This window comes from Eretmochelys imbricata, chromosome 10, assembly GCF_965152235.1.
Source record: "Eretmochelys imbricata isolate rEreImb1 chromosome 10, rEreImb1.hap1, whole genome shotgun sequence".
In the NCBI taxonomy this organism is placed as follows: domain Eukaryota; kingdom Metazoa; phylum Chordata; order Testudines; family Cheloniidae; genus Eretmochelys; species Eretmochelys imbricata.
The window spans coordinates 9,922,172-9,947,479 of NC_135581.1; the positions used below are offsets into that span (position 1 = coordinate 9,922,172).

At 48.7% G+C, this 25,308-nt stretch overlaps 1 protein-coding gene across 5 annotated transcripts; it reads right to left on the bottom strand.

Annotated features, from left to right (window-relative positions):
• Positions 1-1,312: 1,312 nt before the first annotated feature.
• AP5Z1 (adaptor related protein complex 5 subunit zeta 1) lies at positions 1,313-21,613 on the bottom strand. Of its 5 annotated transcripts, none has more exons than XM_077828016.1 (17): positions 20,035-21,613; positions 17,609-17,746; positions 16,550-16,736; positions 13,812-13,956; positions 12,359-12,471; positions 11,595-11,763; positions 10,075-10,215; positions 9,386-9,423; positions 9,140-9,302; positions 8,461-8,639; positions 6,044-6,186; positions 4,473-4,622; positions 4,003-4,114; positions 3,354-3,451; positions 2,660-2,792; positions 2,265-2,479; positions 1,313-1,772 (listed from the first exon to the last, which is right to left on the bottom strand). In XM_077828016.1, the coding sequence occupies exons 1-17, from the start codon at positions 20,103-20,105 to the stop codon at positions 1,502-1,504; spliced, it is 2,466 nt and encodes an 821-aa protein (XP_077684142.1). In that variant the 5' UTR covers positions 20,106-21,613; the 3' UTR covers positions 1,313-1,501. The 5 variants fall into 5 exon arrangements, with proteins under 5 accessions (XP_077684142.1, XP_077684143.1, XP_077684144.1 ...); XM_077828017.1 differs by lacking the exon at positions 20,035-21,613 and adding an exon at positions 19,241-19,394; XM_077828018.1 differs by lacking the exon at positions 20,035-21,613 and adding an exon at positions 18,609-18,708.
• Between the last annotated feature and the right edge of the window lie 3,695 nt (positions 21,614-25,308).

The window sequence follows — 25,308 nt, forward strand, 5'->3', positions numbered from 1 at the left end:
ATTAGCTTGACCTTCCTCCATTGAGCCCTGGGATCCCCCCACCCATCCACTCCATGCCCCTGCCAGCTGAGGGCTTCAGAGACAGGCACAAGAACGGCCCTTGAGCCTCCAGGAGATCATGGTATATCCCCCCTACAGCCACACTTGTCCCAGCCCAGGGAGCAAGAGCCTGAGTTTGCAGCATGACAAAGCAGGGCCAGCTACGGCTTGATTCAGCAGTATCAAAGCAAGCCAAACATACTGCTCTCCAGCTTTGCAGCTCCCCCCCCACCCATAAGGAGAATAGCATAATTCACCCCACAGGAGAAGTGACCAGCCTCCATAACTGGATGGGAAGCACCAAGCAATCAGCCCCCAATTGTCTTTCACTAATATTATAGTTAGCGCTAAATATTCCTATTGCCTGAGTGCAAAGTCAGAGGGCACATGCTCTCTGCCAGCAGCAGAAAGGGGCATGACCACTCCCCTCTCTTGTTAATACTGTACATCTCTACAATGTATATAGTTCTAGAGCAGACACGGAACAAAGACCAGGGCCCACCTGTGACAGGGCTGCTATGTTCAAGGAGTTGTTCGCGGTGTGAAAAATAAACTGGATACAATAAAACCTCCCTAAGCTCCATTCTGGTGGCAGTGGTTTGGAGCCTGTTTGGGCCTTGCCAGGTTCAACTGAACTTTAGAACAAAAAGGGAGCAGGGGCCCTCGCTTACCTAAATCATTTCCACAGGTTGCCTACACTTCCCGCCATTTCCTGGCTACAGGACTTGGCTTCCTGCTCTAAGCACCTGTTACAGGCAGAGAGAGCAGAGCTGGTGGGGGAAAAGCAGGAGGAGTCACAATGCAGTCAGAGCAACGGAGAAGGAAAAGGCGACAAGTAACAGCTGATTGGTAGGACAGGGCAAAGTGCCCCTCAAGGGACTTGCTTTGGAGATGGCCCCCTGGATTTTCAGAACCTTCCAGCCCAGAGCTCCTTTGGCTGCTGCCATGAGCTGCGAAGGGAAGCAGGCTAGGCCCTCAGGCAGGCTGGGCCTTTGGCTAAGCTTTCTTGGAAAACCCCAATTCACATACACTAGCCAGCGCCCTTCCCCTGTAGCACCAGGTTGTCTGTTTGGGGTGCGTGCTGCTTCTGCCTCATGGAGGTGATGTCACTTGTCTCCCCGGGCGGGCCAGGACCCGAGTCCCATTGCAGGAACACCGAGGGGAGTCAGTGGAAACACTTCCTGCTGCAGGGGCCGAGGGCAGAACAGCCACCCATGAGAGGAAACAAACAAACCACATGGTCAGGCTCGAAGACAGAAACCGTCAGCTCTGGTTATTCCTCTTTTCCGCCATTTATTGCCCATTTCCAGGAAGGTGCAGCTTGGAGCAGAGCCTCATCCCTCCTCCTTCCCCATATTCCGTTAAGCGAGTCAGTAGCAGCAGGTTAGTCAAAATACAGCACAGAGCCAGCCAGGTCTCGTCAGTCAGAGCTATGCAGTGGACACTCAGAAATGCCATCACCTCACCCTGGCATGAAGCCAGTCCCCCTTTCTAAAAGCCGGCTAGCCGTCTTCATGGCGAGAGGCAGGGACACGTTAGTGTCTCGGTGAAACCGTGGGCTGGCAACCTCTGCTGATGGCGTCAGCACAAACTGAGCCACACTGGGCATTTTCAACAGGTTCATCAGCTCAGCAGCCCGGGTCAGGATCTCCTCACTGTCTTCCTCACTGTACACCGAGGCCATGGCAGGGCTCTGAACAAACGCTCTCATCTTGGACAGGAACAGGGACATCCTGCAAGAGGGAAGGACACAGCCTTGAGCCAGCAGGAGCTTCAAGAGAACAGCTCTAGACTCAAAGCTCCTGCCTCAAAACCACCCCTCTTAAATCACTTCCTAGATAGAGCCTAGAGGTGAAAGCACCCTCCAGCCTGAACCACATCCCCTCCATCACCAACACCTGCCGGGTAAAGCTGTGAGCTTCCTCAATGGTAACACTACCCCCTCACTCCCTTCCGTGCCTCCTGCTGGGAGTGGCTGGGATTACACACTGCCTACAGTACACGAGTCTCTCTAAACACTATCCAGAAACATGCACAAACTGGTTGCCTGGCTGCAATTTGGGCTCCTCCAAACATACTTTTCTATTGCTTTCACAGTTTGTCTTGTTTCAATTCCCGGGTTTTTCATTAAGGCTATTTAGCCAACAGGAATACAGCAACAAACATTTGCTTGGTAACCTGGCTGAACTGCACACTCAACCCTGACCTGCTGCCCGGTTTCACACCTGGGGATCAAATCTTGGCTGCGCGATGCCAGTTTGGTCAGCGTTGTCATGAGAACCGTGATGACACGGGGCGAGTACTTGGGGATGCTGGCCGAGGGCCGGAGTTGCGTGATTTCAAACAGCATGGCCTCCAGGGCTTCAAAGAACTTGTTGATCTGCTCCACGGTGCACCTTTTGTCGTATGACACAGACATGTACTCTCCAATAGCCCAGACCTGCAGCAAGACAGGCAGAGAAGTATACAGACCTCTTGGAGAACAGTCTAAGGAAGTGACAGATGGGATTAGTTTGCACCAGAGGAGAGAAGACAAGAGGAAGTTTGTGAAGAGAGTCCTCTGGTAGCCTGCAGAGGGGGCCACAGGTAGGGTATCAGAGGCAGGCAGGCTCCGCCTTACCACATAGGTGAAGATATCCTCTTTGTTCCGGATGTTGCTGACGGTTCCTGAAAACTCCAGAAGCTCCTTGGACAGTTCCACTACCAGGGAGGGGTGCAGCTTACACAGAAGCACCAGCTGGGAGCTCAGCACTCTGCCAGGAAGAAGGGAGAGGGCAATAGCTCAGGAACCAACTGCCTGGCACCCACACAGATCAGAGCAGGCTGCTCACCAGATTAGGCAACCTCAATGGCCCACTAGTAAGGGAGGAGCCTGCCCCCAGACAGGAGTCTGCACAGTGACTACCAGTGAGTGCCCATGTGCGAATGGCAAACAAGTGCCTCAGTGCGGGACAGTGGCTGCAGATGTGCTGTGATCAGGGTGTGCATGACACCAAAGCCCTGACCGCAATGCCCAGTGGCTCCAGTCCCTGCAGCTGTTTGTCCAGAGGGCTCAGCCCCAATACTCTGGTGTCCATGTGCCTGTGACCCACATGGTTTTCTTGACTAAAGAGAGGGAGCTGTTGATTTCACTCCAAGCGTGCCAACCGCAGGGCACCATGTCACTGTGCCCTCCGAAGACAGGCCATGCAGCAATTGTGGCAAGGCTGGTCCCTGGCTACCCATGGAAAGCCAGACCGGGGCAGTGTGCTGTGTAATCCTCCTCCTGGCAATTCTATCCATTCTCTCCCCTTCTCAGAGGTGCCCATACTCACCTATGGACATCAGCCTTAAACGCCGGGATCTCGTAGAGCTGCTCACTCCTCTCCAGCAGCACCAACACCAGCTGGTTTATCAGGGGGCCGTCTGCAAACTGGAGATGGAGAAGCATTTCCTTCAGCACCACCACAGCCCCCAGCCACTCCAGCCAAACCCAGAGGGGATTCGTGGAGGAGCCTGGCAGCCTGATCTGAGTGACACAGGGTGCTGGGCAGGAGCCTTGCACTTGTCCTCCTGCTGCCCACGCTTGGAGAGGCCTCACTGGTCAGCAGCTGCTGCTGGTAGCAGCCTGGCAAGGATTTCAAATAATGCTGAGCTACTGCAGTAAGGGCCCTTTTCCACGAAAAGGGCCTGCCCAGCCACCGCCTATTCCTAGAGGTTCTCTCCCTAAAGAAACACCCCCCACAATCCCAGGAATTTCCTTTATAGATTCATACACCCACTCACGGTCCTGGGTATTTTCACCCTGCATTAAGGCCCAGAGCAAAGGGAAGAGGGCACCGTCCTGGAGTGAACCAGAACCCAAGCCAGAGGGAGTTTAACCCTTTGGTTCCCATGGATATTCTTCCCATGACAAAGGGAACATCAGAGACAGCGACACACAGGATGGGAACTCCCCAGTTACCTGTCTGCAGGGAGCCCTACCTCTGCTACCACACCGAAGTAGAGCCGCAGTAAGACAGGGATGGTGTCTGCACACTGCACAACCCGTGGACAGTTGGCCATGGACCCCAGCAGCTGGCGAAGAGGAGCCAACCTGTTGACAACAGACCCCAATATCACCATCAAAGCAGCTTCCCTGAAGAATCCCGGCTTCCCAGCCCCGCCCTTTTTCTCCCTAAGTCGTTCTGCTTTTGAACACCTTGCAAAACTGAAGAGGAGAGGGAGACGTGTGCCACATTCTAGCTGTGACTGTACTCGGGAGCCAGTACACAGGAGCCAGCCTGGGAGCAGACACACGAGTCTTGCACAGCAACCCCAGCTCTTCCTCTGCACAGAACCCTGCCTGCAGTGCTGCTTCCTCCTCCTGGACCCCACAGTCCTCAGGCAGCTGTGGGATGGGGAGTCACAGCATCCCCATGCAGCTGAACCCGACACTGGCTGCAGCCTCGTACCGCTCAGGGGGGTCTCTGGGGGTGGTCTCAATGCGGAGGAGATACTGAAAGGTGCTTCTGTAGAGCGGGTGGCGGAAGGCCTCCAGGCAGCTGGCTGGCTTTGCAGCAGGATCCCAGGTGGCTCTCTCAGAGATGGGAGCAGAGGCAGATCTAGTAACGGACACACACAACACAAACTGAAGTAATGGGAACACAGCAGCAAATTGGCTAGGTCGCAGTTAGAGGAATGTCAAGGCTGAAGGGCCCCAATAGCTGATCAACCCCCCAGAAAGTTCAGGTTTCTTTCAAATAGTTTCCAACAGTGAAATGGTTCTCGGGCCTTCAGAACAAGAACAGCAATAGGGTTAAAAAGCAGGAATCTGCGTATAAGAAATGCTGGGTAACAGACGGGAGCTCAGGCAGACTGCACCCTCCCTCAGGAGCTAGGCATGAGGCTACTCTCCCAGCACTCTCTCCAGTTGGCTCAGCAGCATGCCCTGGCAAAGTCCAAAAGGGCGACTCCAGGCCCAGCAAACCCAGTGCTCCATAATGACCAAAGTCTCCTCTGCCAGCGGACAGCTCCAGTGCGAGTCTCCGTGCTAAGCCTTCCCGGAAGTGCTTCTACACTCTGCGGATCCCCAGGGCATGTGTGGGGTAGCGAGCCCCAGCTCCCTCTCTGCAGAAGCCAGTCACGCTCGTCTTCCCTTCCACTCTCACATGACCCTCCCAGGAGAGGATCTGAACTTCATGTCTGCCTGAGAAGCTAACAAGGGCAACAGGGCAGGACATAAGCAGGCCTGGCAGAATTTTTATTTTCTAATCATTGAAATGGATAATATCAATGTTTAGTTTTAAGGTTTTTTTGTTTTTGTTTTGTTTTGTTATTTTTTATCCATTCAAATTTTCACAGTTGCAGGAAATTATCAGGGGTGGGTGTCAGATAATAATTACTGAATGACCTGTTGGAGACTCAAAAAGTTAACGCTTTATAACTGTCAAAACACAAAATATACACAGTAAATATCCTTAAATCAAACTCTAATCAAGCGGCATTTTTCTTACCTTGCCTATATGTAAATTTTGATCGTCATCGATGGAAATATTTTTTTCACCAGTTTGTATGTATGATGAAATCAACATTTACCAATAAAAATTGAATCCTTCCGAGCCTAAATGTAAGACTGGCTAACCGAGACCACCAATTCTGGCATCCTCTCTCTGCCAGTTGCCAATACCATGTGCTCCAGAGGGATGGGCATCTACCAATTGCTCAGAGGTGGACATGGGGGAAGGGAGGGAAATTCCTTCCTGACCCCTAACAACAGTCAGCCTACTGCTCAGAAGCATGAGACCTGACTGTCCGTATCTTTGCACATGCAGCAGAACTACAAACATTATTGGTCAGGTGCTTTCACAGCCCCATATAAATCCAGCTACGGTAGCTGCTGCTCTGAACTGATGCGGTCCTGGGTGTTCTTTGGGTGTGGGGCAGGCATTTCAAGCAGTTAGTTCTGGGTCAAAGAGTGGGTCAGGACACAGCCCAATGTCAACACCCTGCTAAAAAAAGTGAGAGGAGGGGAAGGTGATATCACCTCAGCTGGATGTCCAGAGCAGCCACCAAACATGGCAGGTCAAGCAGCAAGTGAAAGATCTCGATGGCTGTGTCAGCACCAAGCAGAGGTGGCAGAAGGTCCATGAACTCAGAAATCAAGGCTGGGCTATTCCATGCTAGGAGCTGCAGGGAAAAACAGGCAGAGACTTTCACAAGCAGCTAGCAGTAGGTCTGCTTCTCTTCCCCCCTAACTGGGCTGGATTCTCCCACCTCAGAGAAGGCAAAAGCATGTTACAGGGGCAAAGGGAAAGGAACAAAATGCACAGAAATGTGGAGTGCCAGGGCAGTTCAGCTCTGAGACCCCACAGCCAGAGTGAAACATTTAGAAGCGGATGACCCAAGTCTCTCACAAACCAACACAGCAAGTTTCACCGCATGGAGAATTTGCTTCTAAAGGCGCTCAGGCTGGCCCAGCACAGAACTGGATTGACCTCACAGCCTCCACAAAGGGGGGTTTGCAAGGATGCGACAGGAGCTCCCAGCGGCCACCTGCACTGGGGTGGATCTCAGAACTAGCAATTTTGAGTCCCTAAGCCTTAATGCAGGAGAATTAACCCCCACCCCAACCAGGCCCTGCTGCCCAGGGTGTTGTCAGACTCCAGTGAAGGAATTAAAGGGTGCTGTGGACAAACTAGGAAATGCTCCATCCCACAAGACAGTCATTTCCCGGGATAGAGCCCATTGACACCCTTTCTGCTACAGTTTGGTTGCCAAGTCCTTACTCCCTTGCCCACCCCCAACTGCTGTATTACACACCCAGACGCCTCTGGATCACAGATGCTACTCACAGCCTTTCATGCCCTGATGAACCATGTAAACGTATCCAGAACTAATCCCCCACCACAAACATTTTAAACTCCGCTTGTGAGTCCTTCCACACCTCAGCCTGTCAGTGATACATGTATGGCAATGGGTCCCAAACTGTGAGGCATGCCCTCCCCATGGGTGCGTGGAGAAAAATGTTCGGGATAGCACACAGCGGGGCCCGGCCAGCCCCCATAGGGGGCAGGGCGGGAGCATCACCCAGCCACAGCTCTGCTCCAGCCCCGGCTCAGCTCTGGCCCAAGCTGCAGCTCCACTCCATACTCCTGGGGGGAGTTCTGTGCCAAAAAATTAAAAATTCTGCACACAAATATTTTAAAATTCAGCAAAATTCTGCATGTTTTATTTGTTAAAATAATTAATATAATCATGCTAGTTTCAATTATTTTGGTAATTTATTTAAACTATAGTACAATGGACAGAGAATGGCAGTGGGAAGCACTGGAGGAAATCCCCAACCCCCCTTTGTCTAATAGTAATGTAGCTAGTATTGACCCTTCACTTCTAGTTATTAGTCAACAAATATATGCAGCCATATGCTCAGTGTTACATCATAGGCAACTGAAGAGCAAGTGAGGGCTGGGGACTCAAACTCACAATGTATATTGGCTACTGACCATCTCCAGAAAGGTCAGTAGCAAACAGTTCATAGAGCACATTTTGATAGGAAATTTTTTCAGTCCAAAAATTTAGACCAGTTCTAAGCACTAAAGCACCATAAGCATTTTAATAAGGTCATACTGTTCTTTATAATAAGGCTCCTTTACACCACTCTGGCAACAAAAAGGAGCCTTACAATTTTTTACACCTGTTTTATAATCTTGAGGGGAATTCACTAAGAACAATGGGAACAATTCATTAAGCAGGCAACCTGCTACATGCTGCTTTGCCTGAGGGACAGAGCCTGCTCCACACTTACCTCATCAGAAACATCCCAAAGCCCTGGCCCTCCATGCCGAGCATGTCGCAATAGTGAGCAAGAGGGACAGAGTCTCTCTCTCTCTCTCTCTCTCTCACAGGCATGACTGCCTTGCCCCACCCCGGTGGTGATTTACGTCTCTACCAGCCACTCTGAGCGCCCAAATTAACCTGCCTACACTGCTCTTGCAGCTTCCCCGTCAGAAGTAATTTTTCTGCGGGGAAAAAAAGAAATCTGCGGGGGCCATGAATTCTGCGCATACACAGTGAGGCAGAATTCCCCCAGGAGTCACTCCACTCCTAGTTCAGCTCTGTCCCAAGCTGCAGCTCCACTCCACCCCCAGCTCAGCTCTTGCCCCAGCCCCACTCCACCCCAGCCACAGCTCCACTCCACTCCACCCCACCCCCTGTTTCGCCCCAAGGCCAGCTCCACCTCTAGTCCCGGCTCCTCCCCCATCCCAAGCTCCTCTGCTGAGCTAACTGTGCAGCCATAGAGAGGGGGCGCAGACAGATTCCATTACTGGTAAGGGGGAGTGCAACAGGAAAAGTTTGGGCACCACTGTTGTACAGCCACCCCCTTGAGCATTAGGGGCTTTCATTCCAAGGACACATGAAGTGCGTGAAGAGTAGTGCTTGACCCAGCCCCAGCCCCCATACCTTGAAAAGGTTTGGGAAGCTCCGTCTGAAGATGCTGATGTTCTCTGTGAAGAACTGGATGTTGTCCCTGCAGAACTGGATAAACTCAAAGGCCACCATTGGGCTGTGGAAGAGCTGAGCAGGAATCCTGGTGAACAAGTGCTTGTAAACTGCCTCCGAATCCACCGCTGCTGTCTCACCTGGGAAGGAAGGCCCACTCAGGAACTCGGCCCACCCAGCAGCCACCCTTCAAGGGCTGGAGATTTTACAGAGCGGCTTTTGTAACATCAAGACCAAGAGCAATAGGAGAGGGCGGCAGTGCAACTCCTGGATCTCCAGCACTGGGCTGCCCAGCTAAGAGCATATTCAAAGCCATACAAGCAGCACCTGCTGCTGGGGAGGCAGAGAGAAAGAAAGCAGGTTCAGCACTGCTGAGACAGTACAGTGTTAGATACACTAGCCTAGCACATGGTCAAAGCTAGAATAGTAGTAGGAAGCCATGGAGAGGAAGAGTATTTCAGTGCCTAGTGATCCAATCCTGTCACTCAAACAGAGGCCTGAGTGAGCACACCGGTACCGCAGAGACTCCCAAAGCTTATGGAGGCTGGGGGAAGAGGGCGCGACAGAAGCAACATCCCAACCCCCAGCAATCCCTGTGAGCAGCTCTAGAGAGGAGAGCATGTGTGCACTGTCAGCTTACTGTGGTTCAGGAAGAACTGAGCAATGGGCAGCAGTGCCCTGGCATAAGCAAGGTCCCCACTGATTCTGCCATGCAAGATCTTCAGGCAGGAGAGCGTCCGGTACACATAGTTGGAGTCCTGCCTGCAGATAATATCCATGATAGTGACAGCCTCAATGAGACACTGCACAAGAAAGTACAGCAAGATCAGAACTGTGCAAACAACTCCACCACCACAACCCTCCCCCCTGCCTCTTTTGTACTTACGGCTTTTTGCAGGTCCCCATCTGGTTTCTTCAGGGCCCCTAACAGATAAACAAATCACACTCAGTCCCCTAGTCCACGCTGGGCAATACTGCTGGTATTGGTATGGGCTCTACTGGGAATGGCTGAATGCTGTCAAGTCCATTATTAGATCAGTGGAAGCTCTCCCTTCAGCCTTTACCAATGTGATGAACTGAGCCCTCTCAGTGCATCCTTACTGAGCACACAGCAGCCCTCTACAAGACAGCCCAGAATTAAGGATGGAGGGGAAGAGCCATGGACCCTCCTAACTCACGTAGTTCTGAGCAGTTACAGTCAAGAGAATCCACACCCCAGTGTCTACAGTTTCCAAAATCCACATCAACAGCAGGAGGTAGAACACAGAGTCTGGCACTAGAATCAGGTGATGTTTGAGAGCTAGCAAGCAACTTCTCCCATCCCCAGCTAATCCCTCTAGGGAGACTCAGCTCAGACCCCTTCGTCCGCTTCCCCAGACACTAGGGAGTCAGTTAGTGACTCAAAGCCAGAGCAGAGCCATGGTCTAGCAGGCGGCTTGAATAGATTCTTGGGCCTAGTCTCAGAACAGTGGGGAGACTGTGCCCTCGACCCAGCAGGAGACTGATCGAGATGATTGTTAAGAATGACACTGAGGGACTCCGACAAGAGTCCTACATATTCAGACCACAACTCACGCCGGTTGCTTTGCTCAATAAGACGCTGGCAGTATTCAAAAGCCTTCTCTCTTAGACGCTCCTTTGGGGGAAGCAGGCGACTGGAGGTGGAGGTAGCAGAAACCATGGACATAATAGACCCATCTACCTCTGATTTGTCATCTGCAGAGAAGAGATCATCGCAGATCACACTGCATGGTACTGTTAGAGAGTTTCACGTATGAACGAGGCTCTACAAACTGCCCAGCTCACCATGGGGGAAGAGAAGGTACAATGGAATACACCCCTGTATTCACACACTATGGTAACAATCTTTGTACAAAGCATGCCTGTAAGCAATCGTCTGAAAACTCATAATTTGCTGGTCAGTATTGTCCTGGGAAAATATGCCTGGCAACATTGTTTGTGAAGTTATCAGACTCCCCTGAATGATGTTATCAGCACATATTCTGAACCCCACTGCCCTGCCCAGCCAGAAGTCAGGTCTGTCCTACGCAAAGGAAGGAATACGTGCTTTCCTTAATTTACATTTAAACAGTAAGCAGAGTCAGCAAGCAGAGAGGAAAAACAAAGGAAGTTTAAACAGGGGCATTTCGGACTTTTATGCCTCATTACTGGTACTCACTTAAAATCTCTCTCTTTGTAGTTGTTAAGCTTGTTTTACTGTTTTATCTAATCCAGTGAGTTCAAACTGAAGTGTCAGGATAACTCCATTTGGGGTAACAAGTTATGTGCATATTACTCCCTTAAAGGAATAATGGACTTAACATATTTGTACTGCCCAGGAGAGGGCTGGGCAGTAGAGGATATACACTTCTGGGAAAAGATCTGGGACTGGGGGTGTGTTGGGGTCACCCTGCAGCATAACCAAAGGTGGTCAGAGCCAAGGTCTGGCTGGTTGACTGCAACACACACACACTCTGACACAGCTGGGAGTGTTACATGCTGGAGGCTGTTTGGGAGCAGTCCAGGCTAGAGGCTACAGCAGCAAGGCATTGTAAAGGACACCCAAGGTTGCAGGGCAGGGGTGACACAGCTACTCATTGGTCTGGATTGTATCCTGGTATGTCACAGAGGGAAAGTCGTATCTGATTCCAGTCCAAGGGGAACATTCTGTTGGAGTGTGGGAATATTACAACAGCACCTAAGGGGATGCTATCTCCCCGCCTGCCCTTCATTTCTTTTTCTGTGAAGCCTGGAGGGATTTTTCCAGAAACCTGAGGGCCCACGTAAATGGTTCATTCTGGTATGTCAGACCATGGTCATTCAGCAGGCTCGCCGTGACATTTCCTTCACAACAGTCGTAGCCTTGGCATCCCCTGCTATTGAATTCATGGACCTCCATGCACTGCCAATGCCCCTCAATTCCAACCCACAACCCTCTGTTGAACCAACTCAGGCAGCAACTGGGGAGCTAGTGCCAAACATACTGAGCCAAATGGTGGTTTCATGGTGAAGCCACCAGATGCCCTTTCAGGACTAGATCAGGAAACATCTCCCACTTGGGATGTAATACACCACCCAACCCACCAAGCCAGTACCTGAATTAGGTCTGTTTGCCCCCTCGCTCCCATAGAGCAGCAGCCACTTGCGCAGCATGGAAAAGGCCTGCATGTTGAGCCACTGGTCCTCTGTGTAATATTGACCAACTGAGAGCACTGTGAAGAAGTCTGTGGCGACTGCACCATCCACCTCTGTGATAGGGCCAGGCTGGGAGGTAGAAGATAAACTGGGTGAAGTGGTGGGACTTCCTGAGGTAGAGATTGTTGGGGAGAGGGGAAGTGGAGTTCACCAAACACATGAATTGAGTCATTGAACATGTTTGTATGTTTACATGTATGTAGAAGTTACTTACATACATACATATAGACATACAGAAAGCCTCCATAACAACCAGAGGCCCAGGCTGGGAAGGTGCAGGTCTTTTTCCATGGGAGGGGCCCTCAAAATCCTTTTATTTCCCATCTCCCTCAAAAGTCACCTTCAGCAACCTTCCATTTCAAGATAAATGGCCCTCAACACATATCAGTGTGGTCACCAAAATCTGCAAGATGCTCTCTTCCACCTCTGCCTGGAGCTAAACCTTCGGTCTCTGTACTCCCATTAGCCTAGGAGTTTGAAATCCAAACTCTGATCCCCAAGGTGCCTGACTGCTGCACCCACTGGTTGTCCACCTGGCTAAGAACAGCAGCATTTCTAGACCACCTTTCCTAAAAATGATCTGTGCTCAGGAGCTTTAAAGGGTGGGGCGGTGACATGACATGGTCCAGGTCCTTTGTGAGAGTCTCTGGAATTCATCACTCACCTGCCTTGCCCTGGGATTGGAGAAGAAGCCTCCAGAGGGCAGTGCAACTCCTTGCTGAACACTTGCATATCTCAGCCAGTCCACCATCCTTTTATTGACCAGATTGGTCTGATCTACAGATGGAAAGCAATGCAGGTAAGGTTTAGACTCATCACAGCAAGGGGCCTCTGCAGCACACTAGTCACTAAAAACTGGTACACTTTAAACCTAGCCCAAGGCTGCCAGCAGAACTATAGTCCAACTCTTAGCAACTCTCAGAGCAAAGGGATTCCCTCAGTCAAACTCTGTAGGTGATTTTCACGCCCCCCCCCAGTTCTTCTACTTTTACACCTGCTCAGAGACCAGTATCTTTTGTATTCCATTCACAGCTCCGTATACCATTCCCACCCCCGGCCTTTCCCCCCCACTCCTGTTCAATGCTACATTTAATCTCATCAATGTTCTGCACAGTTCTTCAGACTGAAGTCAGAAAGTGAGCAGACACCTGGGATTTGTAATATAGATCAGCCCAATGGTACATCTATTCCCAAGTCTGGTCTCCAACAGCAGCTATCAGATGGATAGTATCAGAAGATGAGATGTAGTGGACAATAATGGAATAACCTGTCTGTGGGGGATGTTTTTTCCCTAATGAGGGAGTTGTGATTAGTCTGAGCCCTATAGCATGAAAATGTATATCCCCTATACAGTTTTATCCTACTGAATGTAGCAGAAGCCCGGGAAAGTGGTGCTGAATCCTAGGCAAAGGCAAATATTCCATTCCAGCATCCTCCTTCAAGCCTCCCTGCCTCTGTCCAAGGAGTGCGAATCTCTGAGCAAACTCCTGAACCTTGTCTCAGCACAGTGCAGCATCTCCTTTTCATAAGAGTATTTCTGCACCTTTTTCCATCGGGCCCCCCCATGACCGGAGTGCTCTCCCAAAGCCTATTCATTGGGCCATCACCTCCCCCTGAAATTTCACCACCCCCACCTTTCAAATTCTCTGCCACTCCAAATCTCACTTCTGGCAAGAAACCTATGAAAAGTGAACTGGCTGTTCTTCTGTACTCACTAAATAGAGACACACAAACTGTGGAGCCATGTAAGCTTTTCCGCCCCCACCCCAAGCTCCTCAGGGTACATATTTATATCGCAATCACACTCAGACGCCCTAGTGCTAGGCACATACATATAGCAAGGATCTCTCTGTCCTAAGGAGCCAATGTCTTTCTGTCCTGTGAGGTGCCTAGCACACTCGAGGGCATCAAACAAATAAGGTACCTCTCCTCAATGGATCAGAGTTTCACTTTCCCTGGGATATAGGTGCCATTTATAATGGCAATTTGCAAGCATCCCAAGTCATACTCTTGGTCTAAGCCTTCAAAGACCCTTCTTTATCACTATGCTGTATGACAGATCTGTTCCATCTCTGTGGGACCCTTTGGCATTCTCTCTAGGACCCTCCTGCATTTACCTTCAGTTAGGTTTGCTGGCGATAGACTGATGATCTTGGAGAGTAGAGGAAGAAAGTGCCGTGAACTCTGACCCTCAGGCAGTCGCCCTTCCAGGACTTTTACAACACGCTGCCCCACTGCTGACACCTGAGCCTTTTTATTTCCCTTAAAATGAAGCAAAGATTAAAAGAAGCTGACCATTTACAACTGAGCTTTTAATGATCTCAGCCTTACAAATGCTTACATGAAGGCATCTCTGCTCTGGTGCTGAGTGCATCTATTTTACCATAGTCCACAGATCTCTTCTACAAGCTGAAGCCACAGTTTCCAATGGAGAAAACATTGGATGAAGCAACAAGTTTGGGGACAGCCACAACTGAAAGTTGAATTTATTTGCCAAAAGTGGCTCTAGCGGACTCCCCCCAAATACAATGCTACATTCATCCAGCGTGGATGGAGAGGCAAACAATGGAGCGAACAACTCCATATAATCCCTAGTGGTGAATTTGCCAATATGATTGTTAAACGCAAGTGGCTTGTGGCTTTGAGTCAGATTGATGAAACGTGTTCCAACATGTCTAGTTAGCCGGTACCTATAAGGAGAATAAAACACTCTCTGTTTGGAAGTGGTTGCTGTGGTTTAAGATACATAATTAGACTGAATTGTCAGGGGAGATGGGTCTCTCACAAAGATTACCCCTCCTTTGGGATGACAGGCAGATACCAAACCTTTTGAGAGGCTGCCCTAGTGGTATCAAATGGTTCTCTTCCTCCTCCAAAGCCATCATGCCAGCAGAAAGTAAAACCCATTCAAGTATTCAGAGTCTCTGACAGTCTCCCCAGCTGTCTGCCTCATCCTCTTGATCTGAAGGATGTAAATCAACATCAACCTGTGGCATCCACTAGTTACCAGATGTGTGCCCTACTCAGGAAAAAGTAAACGATTCGGTGGTGAGCTACACAACCTTCTCGAGGTGAGGGAGCTGCACTGGGGAACCCTCCCCCCCTCCCCACACAGATGGACCAAAGAAACACATTAACGAGGAGGCTTATGATTTAGGGATACCTACAGTAAAGAAAAAGGGTAAGAGGACACGCCATTCCTCCTGGGTTACAAAGCTGTGACACAAAGGGAACTGAAGGAACCATGTAATCATGCTGCTGACATGCAGCTCCAGGAGCCCTGCCTGCTTTCTAGTGAGAAGCATAAATGAATCAATGGCAGGTCTCCAGCTTTTAACAAGTTTACATGCCACTTAGAGGATCTACCCTTCACCTGTTAGAAATGTCCAATGTCTAAAATCACATCTGCCAGTCTACTCTCCCAACAAACAGAAGAGCAAGAGGCAGAGAAGCCAAGGAAGAAAGTTGCTGCAGCTGCCTCTTTCGGAGGCAACAGTAAGGCTACAAGCTCTGGAAAGCTGTAAGTCTCAGGCAAAGTACATGGGACTGACAGCTGCAACGACAGGTAGGCAAATGGAATGAGTGACTCACTTCCACCTCATTTCCTTGCAGTTAGAGGAAGACGAGACACTGACAGCCAAGTACCAATGAGAGGAGGGCCCTTTTGTAGGGGCTCTGCTGAATAGTTCCCGCTTTCATTACATCAAGTGGGACATTGCTCATTAGTGTCACCTGCTGTAATGAGTTGCAGTAGCAGCATTAACAACAAATTAACAAATTCAACAAATTAACGCCTCAGCAACATCAAAACAGAGCAAAAACCGTATCATGGTTCTGTTTCTAATTCAAGGGTAAATACACAGATGAAAGGCGAAAGGTTTTAGATTTTGGAATTATTACATTTTAACTATGCAACTGCTTTCTGGGGAAGAAGGGGTGCTTTATAAATAAGTTACTTTCCCTAGTAAAGGTACGTTAGAGCCTTAAAGACAACCCAAACCGGATTACAAGTGAAAACAACCCTCCCCTCCCCCTTGGACTTGGGTCATCTCTGACCACCGCCACCTGCCCGTGGGGTTAGCCTGGTAGCAGCGGCGTGCCTTGTTACTGCAAGCCACCAAAACCTTGCTGCGCTCTGTGCACGCTGCAGAATGAGCGGGCCAAGAAGTTGCAGCACCTCTCACTCTGCAGCGCACAGAGCACAGCAAGGTGGGGATGGCCAGCAGGAGCATGTCATGCAACTGCTACTGACCACCCCTCACCACCATGGGCAGAAGAGACGGATGGCTTGGGGAGCCACCAACAAGCCAAGTCCCAAGGATGACGCAGTGGCAGCACTTACACAGGCTGCAGGGGAAGTGTAGGTTCAGGTTAGTTCAATTCTGACAACAACTCAACACTCTAAGGTTGCGCTGGGATCAGCTGTGCTTGGATCAGGCTTTAAAATTAGGCCAAGCAGATCTCTACATGTTATGAAAAACCAGCACCACAAAGAGGTGAGAAGCCACAATAAATTCACTTTTCAATCCTTTCCTCTGTAGGCATGAGCAGCAATAGATTGAACTCTATTACAGGAGCTTGCACTGAAAGGTTCCTTCCCGCTCCGCGGGTCACAGAGCCCAGTGCTCTCATCCCCTCATGCTACACACACCTTGATTTTAAATAGCTCATTATCAAATCTTGAATACAGAGAAAACTTTGCCATTTGATTTCAAACAAAGCATAAACTGTTCTTAATTTACATGAAGTTCCTTCTGTTCTTATTTAAACACATGTAAGTAAATTTTACTCCCCTTGAGTTAAGTGAAGGGGTGATGAAGTCTAGACAAGATTCCTGACAGCACAGTCCATCTACCTGAGCCAAGAGGATGGAGGACACTAGACTCAAGAGCTTTGCATCCTGGATTTCATCGCAGGATAGGATCAGATAATTGCTGGGTGACATCTCTCTCAAAATGGCAGCACACAGAGCCTGAACCTGCTCAGGACACTTGGGCAAACACAGCACTGTCTGCAACAGCTCTACAAATTTGCCATCCAACCTACAAAAAAAAAAAAAAAAAATTAAAAAAAAAAAAAAATCAACCAACAAAAACCAGTCATTCAGGCATCACTGAAAGAAAACAAGAGGATAGGAATATAAGTAAACATTCTTATCTGAAAGTCTTGATATGGTGTCTTCTTTGAGGCTGGTCCTAAGTAATCTCATATTACTCAACTTCTTCAGTCTGAACATCTCTGAATTTCACTCCTTTAATAAGGCCTGATCCAAATCTTAATGAAGTCAGAGGGATTTTTTCCCCACTTACTTTAAGAGGAGCTGGACATGGTCCCTAGTTTGCAAGGGGACAGAGAGCGGACTGGATTTCAACATCTGAAACTAGCACAGTGTTTTCAGCAAAGGGAAATTTTTGCAGTCACCCAGCCTTTTTTCTGTTCTGTCAAGAACAGAATGCGTTGCAACTCCTGTGTACAGGAGAAACACAAGCTTCAATTTCAACATTTTATATTCTAAGAGAATCACAGCTGCTGGGATTAGTACACTGAATAGCAAGCTAAGAAAATATTTTCTGTTATAGAAACAGAAGACAAAAATTAAAACACACACACACAGATTCCACTTTCACAAGATTTACTGTTCATGATTAAGGTGCAGAAATATAGATGTTATATAATAATAGAGAGTAATCGATTTAAAAGAGCATAGCACTCACCCCTGGGAACCAGTGACATATTGGTAGATACATTAAAATACAAAAAATCTATTAACTATTTTTGGTCACTGCAAATGCAATCCAAAAAGGAAGTAGGGCAGATCTGTAGTAGTACTGATCTACAGAATGCTGAAACAGATTCTTGACAATACCCTGTTACAGCGATTACATAACAAGGCTTAACATGTCCTCTCACTCACTTCCGGCCATATTTTGTGGCTGAAACAATCAGGAAAAGTCTCTGTAAACAGTCAATGGTATCATTTCCCAAGTCATGATTCTGGAGAAGGTTTGTGATTCGGGAACTAAATCTCCGCAGTTCTTCATCCTGGATCTCCCTAGTGAAGAAGGGCAACACAGGAATTAGGAAACCCTAAACCAGTAAAATTTCATGGTCTGAAACATACAGAAACGAAAACAGGAGAAAGGGAGTGCTGAGGCAATACCTTCCCCTACACAGAAGTCCACATTCTACTGCTCTGTTAACCTCAAAGACAAAATACTGGTATCAAACCTATTTCTGTTATTTGAACTGTCTGAAATGTTTGTTCCTTTAAAACCATTTCCCCTTTATTTTTGTGCTATGCAGTTTCTATTTGCTTTCCAAGTTCAAGAAGCCAATTTCTAAGCCTTTTCTCAAATGGCAAGTGTCTTTAAAGAAAGGAAATAAATAGCTACTACCGCTTCAAAGCTATGGCTGCTAAACTGGCAATTTAAGTGGGAAAAAGCTTTAATATCCTCTCAAAACAAGCCATTCATCCCTTCGTTTGCCAGCATGAAAACAAAGCCAAAGCTTGGGAGACCCAAGGATGTCTGCAACTCTCCTCTGAACACATCATCCTGCTGGTATCCCAGCAGTCCTCTGAAAGTGCAGTATTTTAGTTGCATCCTTGGGAGCAAGGTTTCAGGAGGGCTTCTGAGAAGGCTGAACCTGGAATTGTTTCCAGTTACCGTTCAGCTGCACCCGCTCCCATTGCCTATGGTCAGCAATGGGGAAGTGGAGACCAGTTCCAAGAGACAGCCACCTGTCTGAAATGTCTCCTTCTAGCAGCGATAGATTGGACAAGTCACTTCACACCCCTGCCTCAGCCTTCCTGCCTAGGACATGGGGAGAATACCACTCCCCTGCCCACTGGGTCTGCAGAGGTCAGTGTCTGAGGAGCCCTCGCTGTGGGAGCACAAAGCGCAAGGAACACTCACAGCCTCGGGAACTGCGTTGCTGAATTCACCAACCGAGACACAACCCCGCCTGCCTGCCCGCCCACAGCGATCACTGCCCTGAGCAGAGCCAGGCACCTATCCAGGGACAAGCCACCCCTCTCACGCGGGGCACGCAACCCAGGCGTCCGGCTGCCCCTCTCTCCACGCGGGGCTCGCAACCCAAGGAACCCAGGTGTCCTGGTGCCTCTCTCCCCGTGCGGCGAACGCAAGCCAAGGAACCCAGGCGTCCTACTGCCCCGCTCTCCACGGAACCCAGGCGTCCAGCTGCCCCTCTCCCCACGCGGGGCACGCAACCCCGGGAACCCAGGCGTCCGGCTGCCCCTCTCCCCACGCGGGGCACGCAACCCCGGGAACCCAGGCGTCCGGCTACCCCTCTCCCCACGCGGGGCACGCAACCCCGGGAACCCAGGCGTCCGGCTGCCCCTCTCCCCACGCGGGGCACGCAACCCCGGGAACCCAGGCGTCCGGCTGCCCCTCTCCCCACGCGGGGCACGCAACCCCGGGAACCCAGGCGTCCGGCTGACTTGAGCCTCTTCCCCAGCCACCAGCCCCACACGGGGCCGCGTCTCTGGCGGAGCGAGGGTCTGGTTAAGCCGGCTCCCCCGCCCCACCTGGCCTGCCGCAGGAAGTTTTCCGCCCCCGGCGTGAACATCCCGCCGCCGCGCCGAACCTAGGCAATGGGCACCATCGCGCTCCAGGGCAGCGGAGGAAAGAGCCACTCCGGCTCCGCTCCCTCCCCGGCCGCTTCCGGCAGGCGCGTCCGTGCCAGAGGGGGCTCGTGGGGAACGCGGCTGCCCCCGCACGAACAGTTCCGGGAGCAGCCGCCGCTCGGCCATTCCCCGCCCCCCCCCCCTCCGCGGTGATCGTCGCTCTCTGATGGATCATTCCGCACAGGCTGCGCCACATCCCAGTATCCTTCCGCCGCGCGGAGGGCAGGCGAGGTAAGAGAAGTAGCCCCCCAATTATTAGGGGAGGAGGGGACGGATTGACGTGGCTGAAGGCTCAGTCCAAGGGTCATGGAGAGCGGGGCCCCCTCTCAGGGGCGTGCACAGGCCGCGCAGTAGCGCCTCCTGAGGTGGCTAGGCGCCCCAGGATGAACAGGGGCCCTCCCTTGGGGCCCAGCCCCCACTTAACCTCTGCCAGGGCCTGGGGGGGGGGCTGTAGGGGTTAACACTGCTAAGGGGTTACCCAGCTTTTGCTGAAGGTTTCATTCCATGATGAGCTTTGATTAAAAGAATAATTGTTAACGCCCGGCCCCCGTAGTGCCCCCGCCCTTGGTGGACCAGCGTGGGGCCCATGGGCAGAGGCATCACTTACGCACCAGCAGGCCTGCCACAGCAGGCTGCCCCTCTCTCCACACGGGGCACGCAACCCAAGGAACCCAGGTGTCCACCGAAGCACTTACCGAGACCCTTCGCCCAAAGCAGAGTTGGGAAGAACCAGTAGCTGCAGGATCTTAAAATGGCAGCTGCCCATGGAGGTGGTAGAGGCGTAGCAGGTGAGCAGCCACGCTGGGGGGGGGAAGGAGGTACAGCTGAAGAGAATTGACCTCCTCACAACTCTCAACTTTTAGCAGTTCAGGCCACCACTGCGTTCACAGTCAAAGCCAAAGCACGGTGGCGAGGCACTCTCCACCGCGTAGAGGACCAAGGCAGGTTCTCACAAAGACCGTCACAGCCCTGTGCCTGAGCAAGCCGTAGAAGTGTGTCTGTGGATGAGAGATTTTACATTTTCATTTTTGGAAAACGTGACACTGGCAGAAGCTCTTCGCCTTCCCTAGGACCCCATTGAAAATAACGTATTTTGAAAAGGCTACGATACAAATAGCTACCCAGCAGGCTGTCTTCACAGATTCCAAAAAGTTAAGAGACATTAACGTTTCCTTCCTAGAAACGTCCTTTCTGACTGCTAAAAAGCCTGTAGCTTTTATAGCAGCACTTACTATCATGAGTCTTTCAGCAGGAAGGGATATTACCGTGCAAAGTCTGCTGGTTCTTTTTCCTTTGGGAGTTGAATGCCTTGAGCCACTCATTGGTATAAAGTTCCATAAAGAGCTTAATCAATAACAGTTTCCATTAGCCATCTATGTGCCAGCTCATGCTGCTCTTGGAACCAGAAATTTCCATTGCTGTAGCTATCGAAGTCATCGTAGAGCATAAATCAGACACACAGAAAACAGAGGGCCTAAAGACAAAAGGTTCAGCTTTTCCCAAATGTAATATAGTGGGGAGCTTGTCCAATATATTTTAAAAATAGGTGTCCAATGCTGTATTTAAAAAAGATGATGCTAAAGGAAGTGTCCAGATCTAACTCTCTACAGACTTTGTCTGCTAAGTATTTTTTGCTGATCTGGGCAGGATTTCTAACACATGAAAAAGCCAGCCAGACTATGGTTACTAGGCAGGGAGAATCCATCTTTAGGTCCACTGAGGTCTTCATGGCATTCACATTAAATTCTGAAACTCAAAGCCAGTGACCTAGTTAACCAAAATGAGCAATTAGAGTAGGGATGGTGCAGTTGACATAAGGTGTCAAAGGGAAGAATAGGGCATAAGAACAATCTAGCCTTAAAAATGGGAGGACTTGGAAATGTTTTCAGCCCACGTATAACTTCTAAGCTTCACAGTATGCTGTCTCATCATTTACAGCAGCAGTTGAAATGGTTTAGCACAGAATTGATGAAGATCCCGATGGATAAGTGAAAAACTTGATCCTGAGTCTACAGCCAGTTTGAGGGATGATGGGCTAATCCTGATTATCCATCCTGATGCAGAAAAGAGACAGGTTATTTATTACCAACAATATGTTAGTGAGCTACTGTTTCCCAAAAGTACCTTCCAAATACCAGAGCTGAATTGATAGCTAGGATTTTTCTGAACCCTGAAGATGTACAAACATATACCTAATGTTCTGCACACAATTCAAGGGTGCGGATGGAGAGAGAGAAATATTTAGGTTCTGTCATCCCCAAATGCACACTGCCTGTTTATAGCCATGCATGAGACAGAGTGCCCAGAAGACAGGCGCAGAAAATAGCACCAGCAGCACAGAGCAACAGAGCCCTCTGGGATATCCTACAGCAGGGAGAGCTGGAAGGAAGGCAGGCCCAGTCAACCTCTCTGGTTCCATAGACATGGTTAGGTTATTCTGCCCACACTGAAAAATAACTGTTACAAAGAAGACAAAACGTGCCAGCCTAGGCCTCTGCTAGCAGTGAAACACTTATCTGCCACAGTTACTAACTGTACATTAATCATGTAGAGACGGATCCTGTTTAGAGTCAGCCACACCACAATTGATTACAAACTGGGCCTAAAAGCAAGCAGTTTATACCAAGAAAATGGTGAAATCCACACCACAGGCTGCTGAGGAAATCTTCTAACTCATCACAGTGCTATGCAGGCAGTAAGAGCGTATCCTTTAGCCACTCAAAAGGAGTAAGCAATTTCAGGGCACCTTCTCTTTAATATATAATTTTATTTCTGGTTATAGAAACAAATGCTAAGAGGAGAAGCAATACTCCTCAACCACATACATCAATTTAAGATAATAGATAACAGAACAGGTAAAATAAATGAAAAAATAGTAGAAATTTAAAACTTTGTTATAGCTTTAAAATATTAATGTTTTGATACATTAGAAATCACATTCAGATCTCAAATTACTTTTAAAAAAGTATGGCTCCTTATAAAAAATACCGGATCCCATTTGACACAAAAACGCAGGTCCCATCCTTGGATGTTGCATTCCCCTACCACTTTTCTGAGTTTTCCCATACTCTGTAGTTGCAGACTAAGTGTTTCACTTTCAACATAACCAGGAGAGAAGCTGAAATTCACATCCAATGCCCTAGACCTAGCTTTTCCACTTTAGAGATACAACCTGCTTTTAAAAACACTGATTAATAAACAGCTCATGAAAAATACTTTCTATATCAAAAAGTACTCTATAAAGAGTTATGGCAGGAGATGTCTTGTCTGGCCAGGACTAGAAGCCAAAATGCAAACATACTTGAGAGAATAGTATGGGTGGAATGTAGCTAAGTGCCAAACTGCAATGCAGAGGGTGCAAGGCTCTCCTCTACATACCTGTGTATAAAGGGACAGGATCAAGGTTCTGTCCATATCAACCCATTAATGGTTGGGGCCTACTCTCCGTTACACATATCACTCACCCCCCTAAAAAACAAGCAGGAATAAACTCACACAGTCTTGGTTAGAGATTTAACAGTTTTCTATTAGATCTTCAAAATTTGAACAGATTTTACTTCCTTCTTACTGGTTATTTGGTGTTTCTTATAGTTACTGTTGAGATTAATTAAAGATCTGGTTTTCTGCATGTGTAATGCAATTTCCTGATCCTTCTGAAACAGCTCTTAACACCACTCTGGAAACTGCAGATATTAGTTAGCCATCCTCTCTTAAGCTTGCATTTCCTGGCAGTCTGGAGAACTCCAGTCTCATCAGGATAAAGAGCACTCTACATCAGGAATCAAAAAGTAGTACAGCTTTGCCATTCTGTAGTGTTTTCAAGTACGCTTTTACATTTTTTCCTGCTCTTATTTTTCGTAAGAAGAAGTCTCTTCAAAACTACTACTACCCTGGTTCCGTGACTGCAGGAACGTTTGGGGGAAATCAACAGAAAAAGGGTGCTCGAGTTTACGCTAACGCCTTCACTGTTGGACCCAGTTGTGTATGTCAGCAGCCTGTTCGCTTCAAAAGTGTAGCACTTCAGTCAGTGTAACAGGGGATGTTTTACACCAGACTTTTAGCAGTGAGGCAGAGATGGGGAAGGGGATTTGCATTTTTCTACTTTAGTGTTTTTTAACCTGGGGTCTGCAAACCATGTCTCAGATTTCCAAAGGGGTCCACACCGCCGTTCAAAATTTTCTAGGGGTCCGCAAATGAAAAAAGGTTGTAAACCACTGTTCTACTTGATCTAAATCCTTTTCTGCCAGCCAATCCGCTAGAAAGTATCCTGACACTGCATCTGGTTTTTAATGATGGTTCTGCTTTTGACAGTTTTCAGTGAAGCCAAATGGAATGCAAGAAGTCACATGACTTATCCTAGGTCATATGAGTAAGCAGTTGAAGCCCACATTAAACCCAGGATGCTGACTCCCAGGGGCCTTTGCTGTAGCCTTTAGGCCATGTCTGGAGAGGATATGAAGCAAGAGCCATAATATACAGAGGGTCACATTTGGATTTCACAGTGGCTTTTCTCCCTTGGGGAAAAAGAAAAGCTGTGGTTTCTTTCAGCGTTCACAGCACCATGGCTACTCCCTTTTGAACAACCTTCAGCCCAAATGACCCTCCCAAGAAAATCAACCACCAGATCCTGATACCAGCAGAAACCTAGGAGAAGCTTGTATTCTGGGTCCTCACAGAAATGCAACGAAATATATTACTTTAGAGAGAGACCGCACAGAAGCAGCTTCTTTCTGGCTCCCTAATGCAATGAGTAACCTTGAAAAGGCCAAAAAAAGTCAAAATACATCCTAAGGCAAGTTCAATAACCTCAGCAGAATTATGCTAGGAATGAATTTGACATACTCAGGAGAGAGAAAAGAGGAATTCTAGTTGCATGCATATGTTTATTAGATACATTTTATCTAGGAGACCCTAACCCTCAGGCCAGTGGGAGGTAGGAGCATCATCAAGAATGAGACAGGTTGCACAACCCCCAAATACCATAGCAGACAGCCACAAAGCAGCACTCAAGCTTGTCAAGAGCATGTTTTCTTCTTGACTGCAGGTTTTGTGCAGAGAATCAAATGCAGATGTTTGGGGAGTGGGAATCAAAGAGAAAGAAGAGATGGTAGAAAAAATATGCCACACATCACACTGACTGATTAGCCTAGTATCCTAAGTCATTGTCTTTTGGGAGGTAATATTCTATACTACACAAGATACTAAAGTGACCAGATGGGGGGGAACTTCCATTCCCCCCCAGAATTCTTGGGGGATCCCAATTCTAAACCTTTTGGTAATTCAAAGCAGTTGGAAAAACTGAACATGATGCAGATAAACCTCACCCTTCTGCCAGCCTAATTAATTTCCAATTTATGGGGAGGTGTTTCCATTATGTACAGGGCAGGATGAGAATCTGTAAGGATCTTGGGGCCTGGTTTTCTCAAACCATGGCTGGGAGACGGCTTGAATCACTTTCATTCTCTAATTCTTATTAGTGCCATTTCGGGACTTCCCTGCCAATAGAACAGCTTGTGCTGCTGCTACAGAGTTTCTCAGTATTGTGCCTGAAGTGAGACTCATCCCAGAGGGAGAGCAGAGTCCTAAACTGGCCCTCGTGCCCCACAAGAGGAATGAATCAGTGGGCTCAAGCTACACCTCTGCAGGCCGCTCCCCACTCTGTACTAAAATAGGGATATTCTCCTAGAATTAGTGTCTTCAGTTGGAATTTACTAATATATCTATGTAAAGTACCATTTACACTCTTAACAGAAGGGAACAGTCATGGACCATTTACACACACAAAATTTATACTTACATAGATCTAAATTAATACTCTGAAAACAGATTTTAAAAGGGTTGTTTCTTAGATGTCATTCTCCTTGTGATGTGCCACTTTGGAAGCTGGGGAGTTGATTCAGCACAATTGGCCTCTTAGGCTCTAGCTCATGAGCTATAATGGTGCATAAAGTCTATAGTTCCATAGCTGT